Below are 20,530 nucleotides of genomic sequence, written 5' to 3'. Positions count from 1 at the left end.
TGCTGATACCTTGAGCACAGTTGGTCATTTAAATCTTTTTGCTTTATGGGAATGCAGAAGAGCCAACACCATGAGAAATTTATGCAGATACAGAAATACCAATGAATGTAAGCAGCTAGCAGACTGATAGACAAGACTTGTATATGAAATTAACAAGCAATTGCCATCATCCATATTAAATTACATTTAGTTACTGCAAGACTGCTGCTTCTTTTGCTGTTTGTTTGTTATTTATGCTTTATTTATGTATTTAGTACTTTATGCCCTTTCCAAATCACTGAATGCGTTTTCTCTTTTTCAGAAAATACAGAGCTGGTATAATGTAAGTATGTAGCATTAGATGTATTAAAACTAATAACACCTCAATATTATAACTAGGATTGTGTAGTTGATTGATTCTATTTACACTCGGTGACAAAAAAAAAGTTAAGCACCAAGGAGCAATGGTCCGATTTGGATGTAATTTGGTTCACATGCAGACCAGCGATGAGTATGTAAATGATTCGATTCGCAAGGCCTTGTGTTATCCTGCACCATCTCTGGACGACTGGCATCAATCGAACTGGGTTCACCGTCCCACGTGCTGTGACTGGGATGCATGGACTGGTGACGAATGGCGGCGTACTATGTTCAGCAATGAATCTTGGTTCTGCATTACCACAAACGACCGTCATGTGTATGGGGAAAGGACCAAACCTGCCTGTGTTGTAGAAAGACACACCGGCATTACTCCTGGCATCATGATGTGGGGAGCCATAGGGCATGACATCAGGTCCAGACCCTGTCCGCACAGCACTGTCAGTGACATCCTTGTCTTACCCCTCCTGAGACAGCACCCTGGTACAGTCTTTGACTAAGACAACTCTGTCCACACACGACACGTGTGTCTATGGACTGCCTGTGTAATGTTGAGGTCCTACCATAGCCAGCCAGGTCCCCCGATCTTTCCCCAATCGAACATGTGTGGGAATCAGCTCAGATGTCAACTCAGACCCAATTCCAATCTGCAGGATCTCGAGGGCCAGTTAGAATAGCTGTGGACCGACTTGTCGTAGGAGAAGATTCAACGGCTTTTTGACTCCCTTCCGCACTATATCGCATATATCCAGGCCCAGGGGGTGCCGCACCCTACTGACATGGGACCAGCAGTGTCCCCATAGTGCCAACTCTGTTGTCCATCTGATCTGATGATATAATCATTACGCTAAGTCACATGACCTTCCAACATGTGCAGATTCATTAAATTTAACCCACTCTGTCTGGGTGCCTAACCTTTTTTTGTCACTGAGTGTATTTAGCAGATATTTTTATCCAACACAATGTACAATTGAGAAACTGGGATCAGACAGACTCTAGAGCAGCTGGAGATAAGAGCTTTATTCAGGGCCCAACTTTGAAATTACTTTAGCCATAATGGGATTGGAACCTACAGCCTTGTGATCTTAGGCAGAGACCCGCAGAGCCACACATTGTCCTGAGCATATGGAATGTTTATAATCTATTTAATTGTCTCCCTAGTTGCTGCTTTTATGCTAAACTTTTCCCATTCTGTTCTCTGTTGAATGTTTTTCTTTCTTACCTTACCTGCTGTCATTGTGCCACTTATATACACACACTGTCCTTCTCATAGGTACTCAGTCCTACCTACAAACAACGTAATGAAGACTTCCGTAAACTCTTCAAGAAGCTGCCTGACACTGAGAGACTCATAGTGGGTTAGTTTTCAAAGAGCTGGTGATGAGCAAGTTAGTCTAGAAATCTAAAATCTGATGTGGTCTTTTTTTTTTTTTATAAAAAAAAAAGCATTAAACATGACTATTTTTCTGTTCTTTTTAGAAAAATATTGTAAGTAATGTACTGGGAGCTTAGTTGCAAAATCTAATCAGTCCTGCCTTTTTGCCTTAGATTACTCCTGTGCTCTCCAGAAGGACATCTTGCTGCAGGGACGTCTGTATTTGTCAGAAAACTGGCTTTGCTTCTATAGCAACATCTTTCGCTGGGAGACCACTGTGAGTCACATTATCATTCATTATTATTACATAATATTACCAATTCTATTATTAACAAATAGTTATAGTCTTTAATGATGCCAGTAATGCTATTTCAAATAAATTAAAGTCAAACTAAATGAAAGGGACACTTGGAGGAAGCCCTTAGTCCTGTAAATTTCTCTTCTCAATAGGAGTCGGTGTAGGAATTCTATGGTTCATTATTATCACTGCAGCTTTTGATATTGTGGTCAGAGCCTACTGTAATGGAAAGTTTGTTAGGGTAGGGGAAACGATTTGAAAGAAGTTGAAAGGACTGGATATCGTCTGGTTCCTACAGTCAGTCAGTATTCACTACACTAGCACTTGCAGTCTCAGTGGGTCAGTCCGTGCCAAATCAACCAATGTCCAGAAAAGTTCCATGGGCATCATTCCTGATTTTGATGAAAACTTGGTATTTTGATCCTTATAGAGAACACAGAAAATTCCCCAAGTTTGAAAAATTCTGATGCAGTCCAAAGTTATGGCCCTTTCTAATTTGGGTGCCACGCCCCTTTTTTGCACTCGCGAATGCCCATGGAGCCCCTGGTTGATTTGGTATGGACTGACCCAGGTATCAACACTGAATCACAATGTAAATGATAAAATTAGTTTCACTGCTGATGTTTTTTACAGCCTTTATTAACTGTTTATGCATCTACGTAGTTGCAGCAATAGTGTGATGCATCACTGTTAAGTCTTCACTTCAATGTTTCTTTAGCTTCTGAGTGGTGATTCATATGGACATGGTCAGCTACATCAGGGCATTTTTTTTTTGCTCCTTCCAGATTACTATCTTGCTGAAAGATGTTGTGAACCTCACCAAGGAGAAGACGGCAAAGCTCATCCCCAATGCCATCCAGATCAGCACCGACCATGACAAGGTGAATGAGGGCCAGAAAGGCATATTCTACTGATTAAACCCATAAATCGGTCTAGTACTATGCCCCCTCAGCATGATTTACTTCCATCACAAGGCACATATTCATATACAAAGTTGTACACTGTGGGCAATTTCGAATTACCAGTTTAAACCTGTGAAAACATAGGGAGACATGGGAACTAGATGTTGGATTAAAACCATCATTCCTGGAAGTGTGAGCCTACAGTGCAAACTGCTCAGTCACTATACTGCACTACTTCTACACCTATTATTAATGTTCATGTTGGTCATTTCCGAATCAGCCATTTGTAATGGATGAACATGGATTATGTTGACACAAACACAGTACAAAAAGATCTAGGGCCGGTTGAAGAAAATACCTTAAGTTTTCCCCTTAAGTATGACACTTAAGGTTTAATTTCTCCTTAGCTAAAGGATTTATTTAAAATAATAAGAACCCCTTAAAAGGTTTCCTTAGTTAAGGAAAAACATTAAGGGATTTACAACATTGAAAGACGTTTTACAGCAGTAAAATTGTCCCATTTCCATGGAGACCGTTCATACGCTTGCGATACCCGTTATTGCCTCACCAAGTTACTCACAAAGTTTAAAAAAAAATGGGAGAAAAGAAGAAAAGGAAGCTAAATTGGTCAGAGGAGGAAGAGATTATACTTTTGGAGGAATACAATAAAAGAAAGAGCATGTTATAAAAAAGTAAATTTAAAATTAAAAGTAAATTTGATCTGCAAGTAATGGCAAACAGAAAACAACGAATGTGGGAGGAAATTGCAATGAAAATGAATTCAAGTCTGGTGAAAAGGTCCATCCAAGAGGTCCAAAAAAATACAACTTATCTGTTCTGGCCAAGAAAGAGATCAGTAATTACAGGAGAGAATGCGACAAAACTGGTAAGAGAACTTACCGGTTAATGTTAACTTACTACTTCAGATAGGTTAAATGACTAACATGACTTGAGGGAACTGTTAACGTCAGTCTATGTTGCTGACAGTGAAATAGATCTCTGTACACAAGTTGCTCATCTTCTTTCAACAAGTTATTATTACACATTAAAGTATTTAAGGTATGGATATTAAGTAGACTAACGGTTTACAACCGGCCCCTGATCCTTTCTCTTTCCTGAATTTTTTTTCCTCTCTCTACCCTTTGTGTGGCAGCACTTCTTTACCTCATTTGGAGCACGAGATCGCAGCTACATGATGATCTTCAGGCTCTGGCAGAATGCCCTGTTGAGCAAGGTGCTGGTCGTTTTTCTCTCTCAGGTTGTGTAAGCCACAGTGACACAGTGAACAAGTAGGTCACACCTGGCTGCTGTTCTTGTTCACTTGAGGAGGGTTGTTGTTTAATGCTTGCCTCTCCTGCCTCCCCACTGCAGCCTCTCTCCCCAAAAGAGCTGTGGCACATTGTGCACCAGTGCTACGGCACCGAGCTGGGCTTGACTAGTGAGGACGATGACTATGTCTCGCCCACCAATGATCACATTAATGGTCTGCTGTGAGTTCTCCTCATCTGCATGATTATTACTCTGTTGATGTTATGATTTTTTTTTTGTTTGGAAATACTTAAAAGTTCTTATATATTCTGTGTTGAATAAAAGCAGGAAGTTGTATATATTGTGTTTTCAATGGCATTTTCTGTATTTTTCCAACTGGATGCTTTCTCCAGGCCAGGGGATGAGCCAGTGTCAATGTCAGATGATCTAGATCTGGATTCGGTGCCTGTGACTATGATGGGTTGCTCTCCCCCATCTGTTGCTGTTCCTGTCTCCTCCCCTCCATCTGGTCTACCCATAGAGGTGCCCCCATCCAAGTCTAGTATGGAGCTCAGTCCTCCAAGTGACCAAAGCTCAGTCTCCTCTCCAGCCAATCCTGTTCAGCCTGAACGGACATCAGCAGTAAGTCTCCCTGCACCAGGCCATGGGGGTATAAGGCACTGGGATTGCCTTACACTGTATATATATGCTAATCTACTGCACTGGCTTATTGCATTCCTCAGACAGGGTATACATATGTTTTTGGGACCGGCTTGCCACTGCTGCAGATGCTTTGCTTGTTAAAGTGAGAACTTTAAAACCATTTGATTTGATCCTTCGCAAACTTTGCAGAGGCATTGCATGGGTAACGGACTGGAAATATTACATTTTGAGATAGATCTCCCCAAAAATAAAGCAATGCTGCTTAGTGGCAGCAAAGGAAAAGGTAAATCCAGACCACATTTGACTTTGTGAATGTGATAAGTCAAAAAGTATTTGATTGTTGATACTACGCTCTATGAACTGAGATCTACATCTTACTTAATTTTCAGACAAATGTCCCCAAAAATGAAGCAGCAGCAATACACATAAGAACATAAGAAATTTACTAACGAGAGGAGGCCATTCGGCCCATCAAGCTCGTTTGGGGAGAAATTAACTAATAGCTCAGAGACTTTAAAATATTATCTAGCTCTGATTTAAAGAAACCCAGGGTTTTAGCTTGTGAATGGTGTGTGTATGGTGCTTAGTGAAGTGCTTAAGTTGTGTTTGTCATTTTTCATTTTAAATTATGTTGTTTAGAATGATTTGCATCTGTGGGGCAAAAAAGGAAGCATTTTTGTCAATCTCAAAATCAAATCACAAAAAAACAAATCTTTCAGTGTGTGTTATTACTTTATAATTTAATTGAATTACCATTATCTAAGTGTTCACGTGAGTAGATACATTAAAAATTCTTCAGAATATCTGATCTTTGGTTTCAGATCTGTATTGTCATTTTAAGCAGTGAACAAAATGTTGCTCTTATGCTTGGCCATTTGAACCTGTGTGCTTGTGAAATATTTTAAATGTATTTTTGTAGTTTTAAAATACAAAATACTGTAGTTTATTTTGATACTTTGCTTGGTGCCTGTATTTTCTGTTATTTTGATACACTTGCAAATAGGTTATTTTGTATTTTGCATCAAAATACATGTTGATCTCTGAATGCAATTTAATTGTTTAGTCCTCAGGAGAAATTTACTACCGTAAAACCCACTGTATTCACTTGCCTTTCTCCAGCTTCTGGCTTTGCTGTCTTATTTTCTTTAGGGAAGAACACAAATATCCAAAACTTTTAATTAAATTAAAAGCTAATTTCAGTGCCAAAAAAAACGTAAATAATGTGCACATTTTTTGAGATTCTCTGAGTGTTTTTTGGGAACATTAAATTGTGTTCACGATTTTAAACATCCTGCCCATCAAAAACAAAACAAACTATCCATGCCCACTCCAGTACTCTGTCTATACCATCACTGTATCTGTTACAGATCTTATTGTTATGTCAAGGAAAATGTTACTTATAGTGCAAATGACACAAATCGAACATGAATATTTAGACATATAAATAATATAAATTATATTCCAAGATTAGTTCAGCATATGCACACCCTGTGGGAAGAAGCTGTTCGCCAGTTTGGTGGTCTGGCAGCACATTCTCCTAGAGTATGGTCCAGATGGCTGGAGGGCAAAGAGATTACGACTGGGGTGTGATGTCCATACGAACTGGTGCGCTCCCTTCAGACTTCTCCTGCAATCTATGTCTGGGAGCACTGTGTCGTTTATATACTCGGAGGTTTCCATCACCTAAACACTGAAATGGCCTAATTCAGGAGTCAGGAGGAAAAGGGATCTGTTCTACAAATGGTATATAATTAATGTTGTCGGAATAAAGCAGCAGTATCTAAGTCTACAGGTTGAGTTAAAAAATAATATCAGACTTGCTAAGAGGAATGTCGAATGGAAGATTGGATTGGAGACTAAGGATGACATTAAAAGTGTCTTTCATTATTTTAACTCCAAACAAAGCTGAAATCACTAATCTGCAGGATAGTAAGGGTCTTATAATTGGAATTTTTTTTTAGTTAGCAATGGGATATTTAACTTGATAAAGAATGGGGAAAATCAATTCTTTGGTAATAAAATTTGCTTCATTTAAATTTTTTCTCCAAAAATTTCATGAGAAGATCAAATTATGAACCTAGTATTGTGAATCAAATCGAATTGTGAATTGAGCGAATGTTTATTGATTAGTTGCTTATAGGCTGTAGTAGTGTTATATGGTCTCATTATTTGAAGAGGGGACAGAGTAGGACTCTGTAGCCATCTTTGATAGTAGTATGTACATGGTCCAGAGTATTATTGTCTCTTGTGGGGCACAAAAAATGTTGAAATTGGCAGTTACAAAAAAAAATTGCCATATGCTTGCATTGTCATTTATATGCTGATGGATTTCCTGCAACACATTAGCAGTAGCATCAAGGGGTATATAAAATGCTGCTATTACACTGGAGAAGTCTCTCGGTAGATAAAATGGATGGCAATTTATATATACACAAATGTAGCACAGTTTGAGGCTTCTGGCCTATTTGTAGTAAATCACATGATCTCTTCACCCGGATGATTATTGGATAATTTTGACATAAATGTTTGAGTACCTTGGCTTTGACCTCTTTATATGAAATCACGAGTGTGATCTTTGAACTACATATGTTTTTGTAGCTTCAGTTGTATAGACTTGATACATTTATGGACAGTACATATTTTTATGTCTGAGTAACACGAAGGACCGACAGTCGGTAGCAAAACGTCTGAGGAATAGGCAACATATTTTCACCACTGTCTTTGAAACATTCCCTCCAGGGGGAAGCTGGTGATCCTCCATCTGATTCCATCAATCACTTGCTGTCCCCTGCACCACCAAGCTTAGAAAACATTTCCTCCCTGGACATCACCAATGAAGAGGATCTCCCCACTGACCCCAGCAACTCTTCAGACACACAGGAAGAAAGTGAGTATATATTACCAAGATACCCACATCTCCCTTGAAATAAAGAAACCATTCACTGATAACACATGATGTGGCCCTCTGACTTGTATACACCGACCACCCATAACTTTAAAACCACATTGATTATCTCATTATAATGGTATCTGTCAAGGGATTAGTTAAACAGGACCTATCTCCTAAATCCATGTTGGCTATCCCTCAGAATGTTATTTGAATCCAGGTATTCTACGTACCATTTTCACTTGGATCATAGCTTCCATTACCTTTCCAGTTATGCAAGTTAAACTGATTGGCCTATAGTTTGCTGGATTACTTCTATCCCCTTTTTTGAATATGGGTGTTATATTAGCATGTGTATATGTATCTATGTATGTATCAGAGCATTGGAGCGGTGAGAATTTGACCAAATTCTACCTGCTCCACTCCACTCACTCAGGTATGTATATACAGTTAGGTCCATATATATATATGACACAAGTTTTACTATTTTACCTGTTTACTGAAATATATTCCAATTGAAGTTATACAATGGGCATGGACATAAAGTGCAGACTCTCAGATTTCATTTTAGGGTATCCACATTCAAATTGGATGAAGGGTTTAGGAGTTTCAGCTCATTAACATGTGCCACCCTCTTTTTAAAGGGGCCAAAAGTAATTGAACAATTCACTTAAAAGCTATTTCATGGACAGGTGTGGGCAATTCCTTCGTTCTTTCATTATCAATTAAGCAGATAATAGGACTGGAGTTGATTTGAGGTGCCTTGTTTGCATTTGGAAGATTAATGTGTGAACATACAACATGTGTTCAGAGGTGAAACAGGCCATCCTTAGGCTGTGAAAACGGAAAAAAAGCAGAGAAATTGCCACAACATTAGGAGTGGCAAAATCCACAGTTTGGTACATCCTGAGAAAGAAAGCATTGGTGAACTCGGCAATGATAAAAAGGCCTGGACGTCCACGGACGACAACAGTGGTGGATGACTGCAGAATCATTTCCATGGTGAAGAGAAACTCCTTCGTAACAGCCAACGAAGTGAACAACACTCTCCAGGAGGTAGGCGTATCAATATCACAAATAAGAAGACTGCCTGAAAGCAAATACAGACGGCTCACTACAAGATGCAAGCCACTCAAAGCCTTAAGAATAAAAGGCTGGAGTAGACTTTTAAAAAAAAAAAAAAAAAAACATCTAAAAAAGCCAGCACAGTTCTGGAACAGCATTCTTTGAACAGATGAAACCAAGATAAACCTGTATCAGAATGATGGAAAGGAAAAAGTATGGAGAATGGCTGGAGCAGCTTATGATCCAAAGAACACTGCATCATCTGTAAAACATGGTGGAGGCAGTGTGATGGCTCGGGTGTGCATGGCTACCAGTGGCACTGGGTCTTTAGTGTTTCTTGATGTGACACAGGATGGAAGCAGCCGAATGAATGCTGAGGTGTTCAGAGACATCATGTCTGCTCAAATCCAGCCAAATTGATTGGGCTGCGTTTCATAATACAGATGGACAATGACCCAAAACACACAGCAAAAGCAACCCAGAACTTTATTAAAGCAAAGAAGTGGAATATTCTCGAATGGCCAAGTCAGTCACCTGACCTTAACTCCATTGAGCGTGTATTTCACTTGCTAAATACTAAACTATAGACAGAAAGACCCTCAAACAAACATCAACTGAAAGCTGCTGCAATAAAAGCAGCACATTAAAAAGGAGGAAACCCAGCGTCTGGTCATGTACATGAGTTCAAGACTTCAAGCTGTCATTACCTGCAAAGGGTTTTCAACTAAGTATTAGAATTGAACATTTTATTTGCAGTTATAATAAATTGTCCAATTACTTATGAGCCCCTGAAAGGAGGGAATTGTGTAGGAAAATTAGTTTAGTTCTCCACATATTTATGCAATGTTTTTGTTCTACCCACTGAATTAAAGCTGAAAGTCTGAACTTCAACTACATCTAACTTGTTTCTTTTAAAAGTTACTGTGGTAATGTACAGAACTTAAAAATTGAAAAACTTTGTCTGTCCAAATATTTATGGTCCTGACTGTATATTATCATGGGTCATGGGATCATGGGTACCCAAGGCTCACTGATGTGCGTGGAGAGGGAAGGCTAGCCCATCTGGTCCAGTCCCACAGGATAACTACTATAAGGGGGGGGGGGCAGCATGTACCTGTAATCAGAAGGTCACCGGTTCAAACCCAGCCTCAGCCTGTCTGCAGGTCCTTGAGCAAGGCCCTTAACCCCCAGCTCCCTGGGCAACCCAACAGGTGGCTGCCCTTCACGAACAGCTTACTCTACAAAGAGCAAGTTGAGGGTGTAAAAGACCCCCATGGGGATCAATAAAAAAAAGTACCAATAACCCAAACTGCTGAAAAAGTTAATGCTGGCTGTTGCTGCCCTCGGAATCGATAGTCTCTCTACACGGGTAAAATGAATTTATTGCCGCTCTGCGAGGACCATGAAACTACAGAAAGAATATAAATTGTGAGTTTTGCACATTGTTCATAAAAAATGTTAACCTCAATAATAATTTGTACATAAAAATTCAATACAACAAAATATTTTGGAGTTACACAAACATAAATAAGTAATTGAAATGAAAAATAACATTACAAAACAATGAAGAGTTATTTTACAGTGCATACTTAAAGATAACATATCTCGCTCCACTTCTCGAGGGTACAAACTTTAACTTTTCAGCTCTCAGTCAGGCTTCTTAAGCGAATCACGTTACATGCTGCTCCCGCGAAGATGCATGAGAAGTGCAATGGAAGTCTGTGCGTGATCCTAAGGTTTGCCGTTTTCCCCATAAACCCTCACTATTGTGCACATCTCTTGCTCCATCTCGTGAATTTCGAAATAAGGCTCCCTGATGATTGTGGTCACTTACACTGGCGATGATAAAAACGTGTCAGAACACACAGTGCATCGCAGTTTATGGGGATAGAAGACGGATAGAAGACATGCATGCTGAACATGCATATGCGGCTTAAAGACGTGCAAAGTACACGTATTCAAAATGGAGAGCTGCAGGCAGAACATACATGTTTGTGTCTCATTCAGGATGGATTATTGTTATTTCATTCTTTTGACTCCGTTTTTAGTAGTGTGTTTATCTCACTCACCAGGGACAACTACTGTTTGCTGAAACAAACAGGCATTAGACTGATATTGTATCTGGACTACTGAGTACGTAGTCTGTATTTTCCCCTAGTGGTGTTTCCCCAAATTTTCAGTTTCTCATGTTTTTGTCTGAAAACATCTGAGTAGAGTAGTTTCTGTCTGTTCTACTCTAATAAATAAAATCAGTCATCAAGAATTGGATTCTCAAGGTAGTGGGTTGTGTTTTTAAGAACGTTTGCAGTACTGTCCAAGAAATCTTGATGAAGCCCTTGGAATATGTAACAATGAAGATGTTATTAACTAGTGCTGCAGTATCCAAATCTCGCTCTCAGAGACACACCAGCCCGATGGATTTCATTCAAACCTTTAACATAAATAAATATCCGATGAGCAATAATACAGTAATAAATGTGTCCAGCTTTTTATGGGGATATTGGAATGAAAATCTGACTGATGTGCAATAACCAATAGAAATGTTAAGTGTGGAGTTTTTAACCCATAAATTAAAATCAATGTTAAAAGCTCAAACATACATTTTATTGTGAAATTTCCATTAAATCTCTATTTCCATTTTTTTAAACTTAATTTTACAATTATTTAAAAAAGTCTTATTTTGAATAACATTTCTTCTGCTGTCAAATAAATTCATCCAAGGTTGTGAAGGATTAAACCTTTGACCAATTGCATTGACATTTAAACAGTCAGTTTTAATATTTGAGTAGATGCTGTTTAAACGTTGATAAATTAAATAAATCTTTTATGTTCACCAACATTTACATAGCACATACCGAAACATTGTTGCAGGCCAAGTACACCCCTTCATGCCAAGGGTATTCCTCGAAAGCATCTTTCAGCAGGATAATGCAACCTGCCACACTGCAGAAATTGTTCAGGAACGGTTTGAGGAATATGAAGAATTGTTCAGGAACGGTTTGAGGAATATGAAGAATAGTTCAAGGTGTTGACTTGGTTTCCAAATTCCCCAGATCTCAATCTGACTGAGCATCTATGGGATGTACTGGACATATTAGTTCAATCCATAGAGGCCCCACCTCGCATCTTAAAGGACTTAAGGGATCTGCAGCTAATGTCTTGGTACTTGCATGTGTACTTGCAGAACCTGGTGCAGGATTTGCACTCCTAATCCTCCAAAATATAACTGCTTATTGACAGTTGATATTGCTGCATTGCAGTTGTCTGCAGCTTGAGTGTTTCCAGGTTTTACCATCCATTCTGCTTTTAATGATGGTCCTCTGTCTGTGGCCGTTTCCCTCCTCCAGGTGAGGTCGAGTCCTTCTGCGCCGATTTAAGTGGCCGGCTGCATATCAACACAGTAATCCGCATGGGCGTGGACAAGCTGCATGACTTGCTCTTTTCTGCGGACACGCACTTCATTCAGCACCTATTCTCCCAGCGTCAGTTTACAGGTACATGCCATCTGCTACGCTTTCCTTTACCATCACAATTATGTCGTCTCTATTCTCTCTCATATAAATCATAAAACCCTTTTTTCACTAGAACAGGCTGACATTAAGCATGCATTATTAATTGTGTGAATGTCTTGCCACACACCGACAATAATTCGTTGAATTCCATTCAACACATTTCTGTTGTTCCTGTGACAGAAATAGCTGCATCACGTGAGCCGTGTGGTTGTGATCTGCAAGGTTTGTAATACTCCTGCTTATAGTCTCCGTGTGCCATTCAGACCTCAGGGTGCAGCAATGGCAGCAGGATAGCAGCAGTGGGAATGCAAGCCGTGTGCTGAATTATACTATTGCCATTAATAACCCGCTTGGGCCAAAGACTGCCCGGGTTATGGAGACGCAGGTCAGTGCTCATGCTTCTGTTTTTCTCGTACACAATAATAATAATAATGTTGACACTATCCAAGCAGTTTCTTTATGTGTAGAGCATAATGGATTTTATTGTGATTTTAAATGCAAATTTTAAAGCGTGGCGGAGGTTGACAAAAGGGTAATTGTAGTTCTTAGCAGTTTCATTCATAATGTTGGCTTGCTGCCCTCAGACCCAGTACAAGAGCAGCATCCAGGGAGAATGCTATGTGGTGGACTCAGAAGTTATAACCTCAGGTATCCCATACCAGGACTATTTCTTCACTGTACACAGATACTGCCTAACTTCCATCAACCGGCAAAAGAGTCGCCTCAGGTACTTTCCTCCTCGGTGCCGATGTCTCAGGGGACGCATGCCGATGAAGGGTCCACTACATGCTGCTTCATTTCTCTCGCCCTTCATGCAGGGTGTCCTCAGATATCTGCTACAGGAAGCAGCCCTGGAGCCTGGTTAAAGCCCTGATAGAGAAAAACACCTGGAGTGGCATTGAAGAGTATTACAGGCACATGGGTGAGAGCACAGCTCACTGTAAGCACAGCCCTGTGATACACTGGACTTCACTAGCTCCTCTCCTCTATTTTATTTAATCTTAATTTAATTTTATTTTGGTCATACCAGAGACAGATTTGACATCTGCTGCTAGTGCTGCCCATATACTGCCGTCTTTGTGTGTCTGCACATATGTTTGTGTTCCTACACATGTCTGAGTGTGTGTGTGTGTGTGTGCGTGTGTGTGTGCATATTTGCATAGTTGTGTGTTTTTTACTCCTCTCTCTCAATCCAACACCTGGCCAGAGATGGAGGTAACCAAGCTAGAGACGCTGCTTCAATCCAAAGTGTCTGTGATAGCGTCGGGGGAGGCCAGTGTCAGCGAGACGGCCAAGGGCCCCCCAGGCCTGCGCAGACGCAAGCGCACCTGCTCCCGGCGGACAGGGGAGAGAGAAGCGGCAGACGGCGGTCTTGGGGAGCGGGGGGAGAGGGGCTCTGTGGAGGAGAAGGATAAGAGGGAGAAAGGTAACGTTAATGCCACGGGTGAAGCACAGGGCGGGAGGGCAAAAGCATGGATGTATGTATCATACACAGCCAGTGAATTGTGATCTTTCCAAGTTAGCAGATAAACCCTTTGCAGTGTTCACTTCTTTTCCGTTTGACCTCTTTTCTTTAAGGTGCACATTATTTGAAGCTGAGAGAACATTTGAGAGGAGGCAGTGGCAATACTATCACACTGCTCATCGTCAGCTTCATGTGAGTCTTGTGCCCTCCTTTCTCTAGCCAGTGTGTGAATGAATGGATCCCTGCTGATGGTGGGAGGCAGCAGAATAGGGAATATAACTGGTAAAGTGACCAGTGCATTGCAGCCAGGTACTCTGAGTGTATGGCCACATTAAATTCTGTGTTTTTATTATTTGAGTGGTAACTAGTGGGTGATAATGACAATAATTTATCATGACCGGTACATGACAAGTGTTGCTGAGTTATTTCGAGAATCACTATACAGCACTTTTACGTTTACATTTATTTAGTGGACGTTTTTGTCTGAAGCAAGTTGCAAGTGAGACAACACATTACAAACGTGTATCGGAGTTCACTAGGCACAGGTACAGCTAAGGTGAGCTTTCAGGCAGAAGTGCACAACTTACTGCTATTATTATAATGAAAACAGACCAGCAAGCACCTATCATGTTACTTGCATGTTTGGAGGCTGCAACATCACTACAACAAAAACACTCGTGTGAAATAAAGTAATTTCAGTCTGCATTTCAATACTGTCTATATATCTGACTTCTTTGTCAATTATCTGTGTCAGTCAGTCTCATCTCAGTGATTAAATGGATTAAGGGAGCTGGGGGTTAAGGGCCTTGCTCAAGGAGGCACAGGCTGAGGCAGGGTTTGAACCTGCGACCTGATTACAGGCACACAGGCTTAGCCCACAGAGCCACACGCTGCCTCCAAATATATATATATATATATATTTACATACACCCACCCACCCACAGAAACTTTATATACCATATGACTGCTATCTTGCACTCGTGTCTCATGGGAAACAACACGCAGTCCACATGCGGGTTGGCTACGCTGCTAAATAAACAGTGTGCATTGAGTAACAATTATTTCCAAAAAAGTTCTTCTTTTGATTGTGTGGAAATGGTTTAGTTTTGTGAAATATGACGTGAACCAATTTACTGCAGTTGATTTATCTATTATTGTTTTTTTTTTAATATTTGTTATAAACTTTTGTACAGTGCCATTATTGATCAAAATAAATATTAATTTATACTTAAGTTTGATATTATAACAAGTTTTATATATTTTACAATAAGTGTACTTGTTTGTTCTTAACTTAATAAGTTTGATATTATTGATATTAAAATGTGTTACTTGTAAGGTTAGAATTTTAGTGGTTAAGTGTTTAAATCAACATTACCACATACATACCAAGAGTGATTGGTCTGTAAACAAGCAAAAAAAATATATACATTTATATTTGAATTGTAATTCTAACCTCCCTGCGATGGGCTGGCCCCCCATCCTGGGTTGTTCCCTGCCTCGTGCCCATTGCTTCTGGGTTAGGCTCCGGACCCCCCATAACCCAGTAGGATAAGCGGTTTGGAAAATGGATGGATGTAATTCTAACCAAAAATACTGTGATATGTAGGGAAACACTATATCACATTGCAATGTAATTTTGATTATATGACACTATAATCACCAGGGCTTCAGATGACGGGTGTGAGCATTTGTTAGCGGAGCATGCCACATATTACTGTTTTGGTATATCATGGAAGCAATAAGGACTGAAGTGGCGATGAAGAAGGGGACAGCTCAGCAGCCACAATATTTTTTGAAAGAGGATATATTGTAGATAAACAAGGTAAAAAAGATGGTGGTGGTGTTACAGTACTTTTTGCAGTTTCAAGTCCGACATGATGAGTAAATGCATGGTTAGATTATCCAGAAACATTTCCTCTGACTCTTCTCATGTTCTGCATAAAGAATATCAACTACTGCCCTGTGGCAGACATTTCAGAGTACGTTCTTTCAAACGTATTCAGATTAAAAAATCTTTTGTATTCTAATCTATCCTATTGTTCAGTCAGTTACGTTAAAATCCAATGCAATGGAGTGCATGTTATGGATATTTGTATTTGTGTATACCATGGGTTTGTCACAAGTTTTTGCATGTATGGTTATGTCTTTGTCATAAATGAGCCACCCAGGGATGCAATAAGAATTTCAGTCTATGACTGACAATAAAGTTGTATCGTATAGTATAAGGAATTTATACAGATTCATAATATTCCTAATTAGGCGCACTACTAATCACCAAATTGTGGCCAAAAGTAAACGTTGTAGTACCGAAAAGCTGGCATCTGGACAAACGTTTCCTTTGACTCTAAAGCCCTGGTAATTATTGTGCATGTGCCATGCAATTGCGATGTGATATCTTGCAGCCCTAGTGATATGACAATTTGATCACTGCCTGCCACTAGTGGTAAAACTTCCAGTCATTGTCTTTGCATGGGATTATACTCTGTTGGGAGATGCTGGGCTTTATATTTCTGCAGCTTACTTCCCTGTTGCCTGCTGTTTCTAACTTATCTTGATGTTTTCCCCTCTGTTCTCCACACTCCTGCCTTTCAATAGGGTCTGTGTCAGGTACTGTATTTATTATCTATAATCATAAATGTCATACCTCAACAGAGGAAACTGTCAAGTTTTGTTATATTCAGCCTCAGTCAGATGTAAAAAGAAGTGAGAAGCTATTGTGCAATACTCCACTGCTTCTGCTTTCTGTCAGATGGCTGCCATTCTCTTTCTGCGACTCCTCCACCCTCTGCTGTTTGTTTTATGTATCCTGTGTTCCTCCTCGTTGTTTTCAGTCTGCTGGTGCTCGTGGTTTTGAACATGCTGCTCTTCTACAAGCTGTGGTCTCTGGAGCATGCGGCGTACACTCTGGAAACCTGGCACTCCTATTCCCACACAGACAGGTAGCAGCACAGTATTAACAACATTATGTCCCGAAAGATAACTACACTTGAGTGTGTTTTGTGATGTCTGTTGCTGTGTTCCATTTGAACTTGTAACTCGTAAATTCTGAGTTCCTATTTTTCAAAATTTCAACTGGAATGCCCCCTGAATTTCCACTTGTGATCTCTGAGGAATTGACACAACCCTGAGCCCTGAATTCAAGATGGCTGCACCCTTTATCAACAGAAATTAAAGCTGTAGTTTTATACTGTTTATTAGCACTTACACCTTATCTGTGGCTCATTATATTGGTCATTCTTACAGTACTGTCCAACCGCTGTCTGTGGGCGTGTTACTATGGTGTTCTTCATTTGACGAGGTTTATTGCACCTTGAATTCTCAGATGAAGCGCAGTGTTGTGTGTGCAGGCGGTAAATGTTTGCAGTAATGAAGTGAGGGTGTCCTCCTCATGTTGCAGCCCCCTGCCCCAAACTGTAGAGGAGTGGACACAAGTTATTCAGATGCACAGGCAGTTTCACCAGGCCCAACTGAATAAGTGGCAGCAAATTCTGAAATCGTCCGTCGCCATGCTGGACCAGGTAGACCTCCCATCTCCTTTTTTTCTGTCTATGTTGGTCCTTCCATGTAGTTTGGTTATTCTTATGAAGCTTTTTCCACTGCCACCAAGAACCAAGCCGTACTGTGAACTGGTGGTTTTCCATGGTAAAGAATGTGAGCCGTACCAGAGCCACAACCAGGCTGACATGGCCAAAAACGTGACTGAGCTGCTTGTGTCACCACCATCTGATAGGTCAGAATGCTTGGAGATACTTGTGTTCTGCACATGGATTAAAGGAAAAAGTGTGTATTCGGAATTCTATATTTTATTAATTATTAGTAGCATCGCCCATCAAGATGCGTTCCCGCAACTTGAAGATTTCGAAACTCCTACTTAAAAAAATACTGTAAAACAGCTGAACGTAATGGATTTGTAATGCAAATTTACACAAGCGAATGCTAGTTCCGCTAGCGTTTGTTACTTGCATAGTTTGGCTATTCTCACAATCATGCTAAAGGGAATTGGCACACAGTAAAAAAAATAATAGTAATTGCACATAGTAAATTATGATACACTATGTGAACAGTAAATAAATGTTTCTTCAGTTTCACATCACTGTCACTCTCCAAACTCTGCAACACCCTTACCGTACTGCGAAGAGGGACTAGATACAGCATGGCTCCAGCTCTCTTTGGTTTTTCGCTGCAGAAGGGTCGGCTCACCCTTCTGCAGTGAGAAACCTAAGAGAGCTGTAGCCATGCTGTATCTAGTCTCTCTTTGCAGTACGGCTCGGCTATTGGTCAGTTCCTGTATGCTAGTGGAAAAGCGCTAATACTTTCTTGTTTGGGGTGAGTATTGTACTATGGGCTATGTTTTGGTGAGTATTCCTTGTATGTGCAAACCCACTGAAATGTGATGTCTTGTAAATAGTTGAATTTTCCAGTAATAAAAATTGTAATATTGGGAGCACAGACCTCTACAGGCTAGACAACGGCACCTTCTTTCTTCCCAATGAGATCTGATGTGTTTTCAAAGTGCTTAGATAATGCTTTTAGACTAAACTATTTTACACATTTATGTGGTTTAATTCTAGAATAGCACTTGAATTAATGTCCTTAGTCACTCTTCAGTAAGGTTTATTAATGTAAATTTCAACCTCTCGAATCGTTCAAAAATAAGTATGATTTGTGATGTGAGTTCTTCTACACAAGCGAATCATTGGTGTTGTGGGAGAGTGAAAGAGTGAACAAGACGTTTCATAGACCAGATCAAATTCTTTGCTGTAGCTTTGGCAGTTGGTGCAAAAACTACTAGTGCAGATTATACACCACAATGATATGCTAAACAAAACAGGAAAACCGCAAAACAAGAAATGAGAGATCTACAAATATCTGCACAAATTTGAATAACCTATAGCCCTTGTATGCAGTGCTTCAGATCAGTAATTATAATTATAATAGAACAGTAGAAGATAACTCAATCAAAATATAATTTGTGTTAGTTTTAGACCAGCCAAACTAATTGAGTTATATCTGAGTAAGCAATGCCACACTTTGAAGCAATATGCCACATATAAGTCTTAATTAGCTCCATTTTTTATTCAGTGTAGAACAATTTATGAATTAATTATTATCTTTTATCAGAAAACAATGTTTTCCATGCTTGAGAGACTGATCTTTTTCCCTGTCCTCATTTTCCCTGTCCATCTGCAGATGAAACACTCTCTGGAGAAGCTACAGAGAGGAATTGTCACTCCTGAAGTAGGACAGGCCTCCCCCTCAGAGCCACCCACAGACTAATCCTCTCAGCAGTGAGCCTGTCTGCTGCAAACTGCACGTCGAGGACTCCCCCATTTTGCTGCGTGTGAGTAGTGATTCTCCATGGGAAGAGTCCCGGGAAACCCAGACTTACAAAAAGGCAGTGCAATAGTAACAGGAGTGCAGGATGTTCAAGGAAGCCAACAATGAGCCCCATGTTTACCCACAGCACCTCTGGCCCAGGGCCTAAATTCCTGGTTCATTGTGCTCAAACATAAAACATGATTTAGCACCATCTGGTTGGCTATGCTTAAAAGCGACATGTGGTAGGTATTCACACCAGTTTGTGAGCATCTTAAAGAAGGTGCTGTTTCTCAAGCAAGGAAATGAGATGTGTATAAGACACCAACACAACGTCTGCGCACCTGGCAGCCTGCACCTCTTGCCACTTTATTGCAGCCAAACCTGTGTCTTGCTCTGCTAACATTCAGTTGTCGTTCTCTGCCCAAGTGAACTTTTCTATGTTAAAGATGAAACCGCTCCTCGTTGTCTGTGCATTCGATCTTAAATGATCATTTCATGGGTTCTGAGAGGGGGAATATGGTGAACTGATGCACGTTACAGTCACAATATTTATTGATTAAAAAGTCATTTTGTCTCCTCTAATCATGGACCAAGAAAGGGTGAAATAATTTGAACTTGATGTTTATTGTAACAACAATGATAATAGTCTGAAATGAAAAAGAAAGTAGTTGTGCTGCAAGAGAGAAACAAGTGTATTTGAACAACACTAGTTACTTTTATTATGGTTATCTTATTTTAAACCTTATCTGTTAATTTTCATTGTCATGTATGTTTACTATATGTATAAATATTTTGTTTATAGGATATGTAAGATCTTTGATTTGCATGCTTTTTTTCCCTACTAGACTAAGGGATTTGTTTCCCAGAGCTATCGATGTGTTTATGTAACTGGATTATGGAACTGATTAGGATTTTTTAGGGGTCTTGGCCCAAAGGAAGAACCAGAAATTTTGCAGTATTATGTCCATCTCCTGCCCCACCCTGGGTTGTGCCTGTAGCCTCTCGGATAGGCTCCGGACTCTCTGTGACCCTTAAGAGGATGAGCAGTTTCAGAAAATGGACGGATGGATCTCTCTCCTATCAGCTCTCTCTCCTCTTCCCTCCATGGCACTCTCTCTTGCCTTCTTGTGCATCTGTTGCAAAAGTGTCAGGGCCTTGCTGTGCATGGCTCTCAGGAAGTCATGAAATGATGTATTGTGGACTTTGCTTGGATGTATTTACTGTATGATTGAATTGCGTATTTAATTGTTTCATAAGGAATAAGTATAAATAACTTCTACTGTGCAACTTTTTTTTTTGTCATTTCTGGGGTGATGTTTCACTGTGGTGCATTTGGGATGAACGGCCACACAGGAATCTGAAGAGCTGAAACAAATGTTCAGCTGAAGTCATACTCACATGAATCTCCCTCCCTCTTTTTCACACTTTGGTGTCACAAT

At 40.1% G+C, this 20,530-nt stretch overlaps 1 protein-coding gene across 3 annotated transcripts in view; it reads left to right on the top strand.

Moving 5' to 3' along the window:
- LOC125727087 (protein Aster-A-like) overlaps positions 1-20,378 on the top strand; it is a 30,653-nt gene extending 10,275 nt beyond the window's left edge. For 2 of the 3 annotated variants that reach the window (XM_049003748.1, XM_049003749.1), the window contains exons 3-19: positions 302-322; positions 1,631-1,715; positions 1,906-2,009; positions 2,816-2,911; positions 4,086-4,166; positions 4,304-4,422; positions 4,594-4,822; positions 7,583-7,730; positions 12,143-12,289; positions 12,571-12,692; positions 12,892-13,034; positions 13,126-13,229; positions 13,515-13,733; positions 13,886-13,964; positions 16,604-16,711; positions 17,170-17,290; positions 18,963-20,378. In XM_049003748.1, coding sequence (XP_048859705.1) covers positions 302-322; positions 1,631-1,715; positions 1,906-2,009; positions 2,816-2,911; positions 4,086-4,166; positions 4,304-4,422; positions 4,594-4,822; positions 7,583-7,730; positions 12,143-12,289; positions 12,571-12,692; positions 12,892-13,034; positions 13,126-13,229; positions 13,515-13,733; positions 13,886-13,964; positions 16,604-16,711; positions 17,170-17,290; positions 18,963-19,049 — 2,013 coding nt within the window. In that variant the 3' untranslated portion in view covers positions 19,050-20,378. Of the gene's footprint in view, positions 1-301; positions 323-1,630; positions 1,716-1,905; positions 2,010-2,815; positions 2,912-4,085; positions 4,167-4,303; positions 4,423-4,593; positions 4,823-7,582; positions 7,731-12,142; positions 12,290-12,570; positions 12,693-12,891; positions 13,035-13,125; positions 13,230-13,514; positions 13,734-13,885; positions 13,965-15,435; positions 16,321-16,603; positions 16,712-17,169; positions 17,291-18,962 lie in introns of those variants that run through there. The other variant, XM_049003750.1, reaches the window with a different exon arrangement.
- Positions 20,379-20,530: the final 152 nt, after the last annotated feature.

The sequence above is a fragment of the Brienomyrus brachyistius genome, unplaced genomic scaffold (genome assembly GCF_023856365.1).
Source record: "Brienomyrus brachyistius isolate T26 unplaced genomic scaffold, BBRACH_0.4 scaffold86, whole genome shotgun sequence".
In the NCBI taxonomy this organism is placed as follows: domain Eukaryota; kingdom Metazoa; phylum Chordata; class Actinopteri; order Osteoglossiformes; family Mormyridae; genus Brienomyrus; species Brienomyrus brachyistius.
The sequence above is the reverse complement of the archived record's forward strand: the minus strand, read 5'-3'. Positions and strand labels throughout refer to the sequence as shown.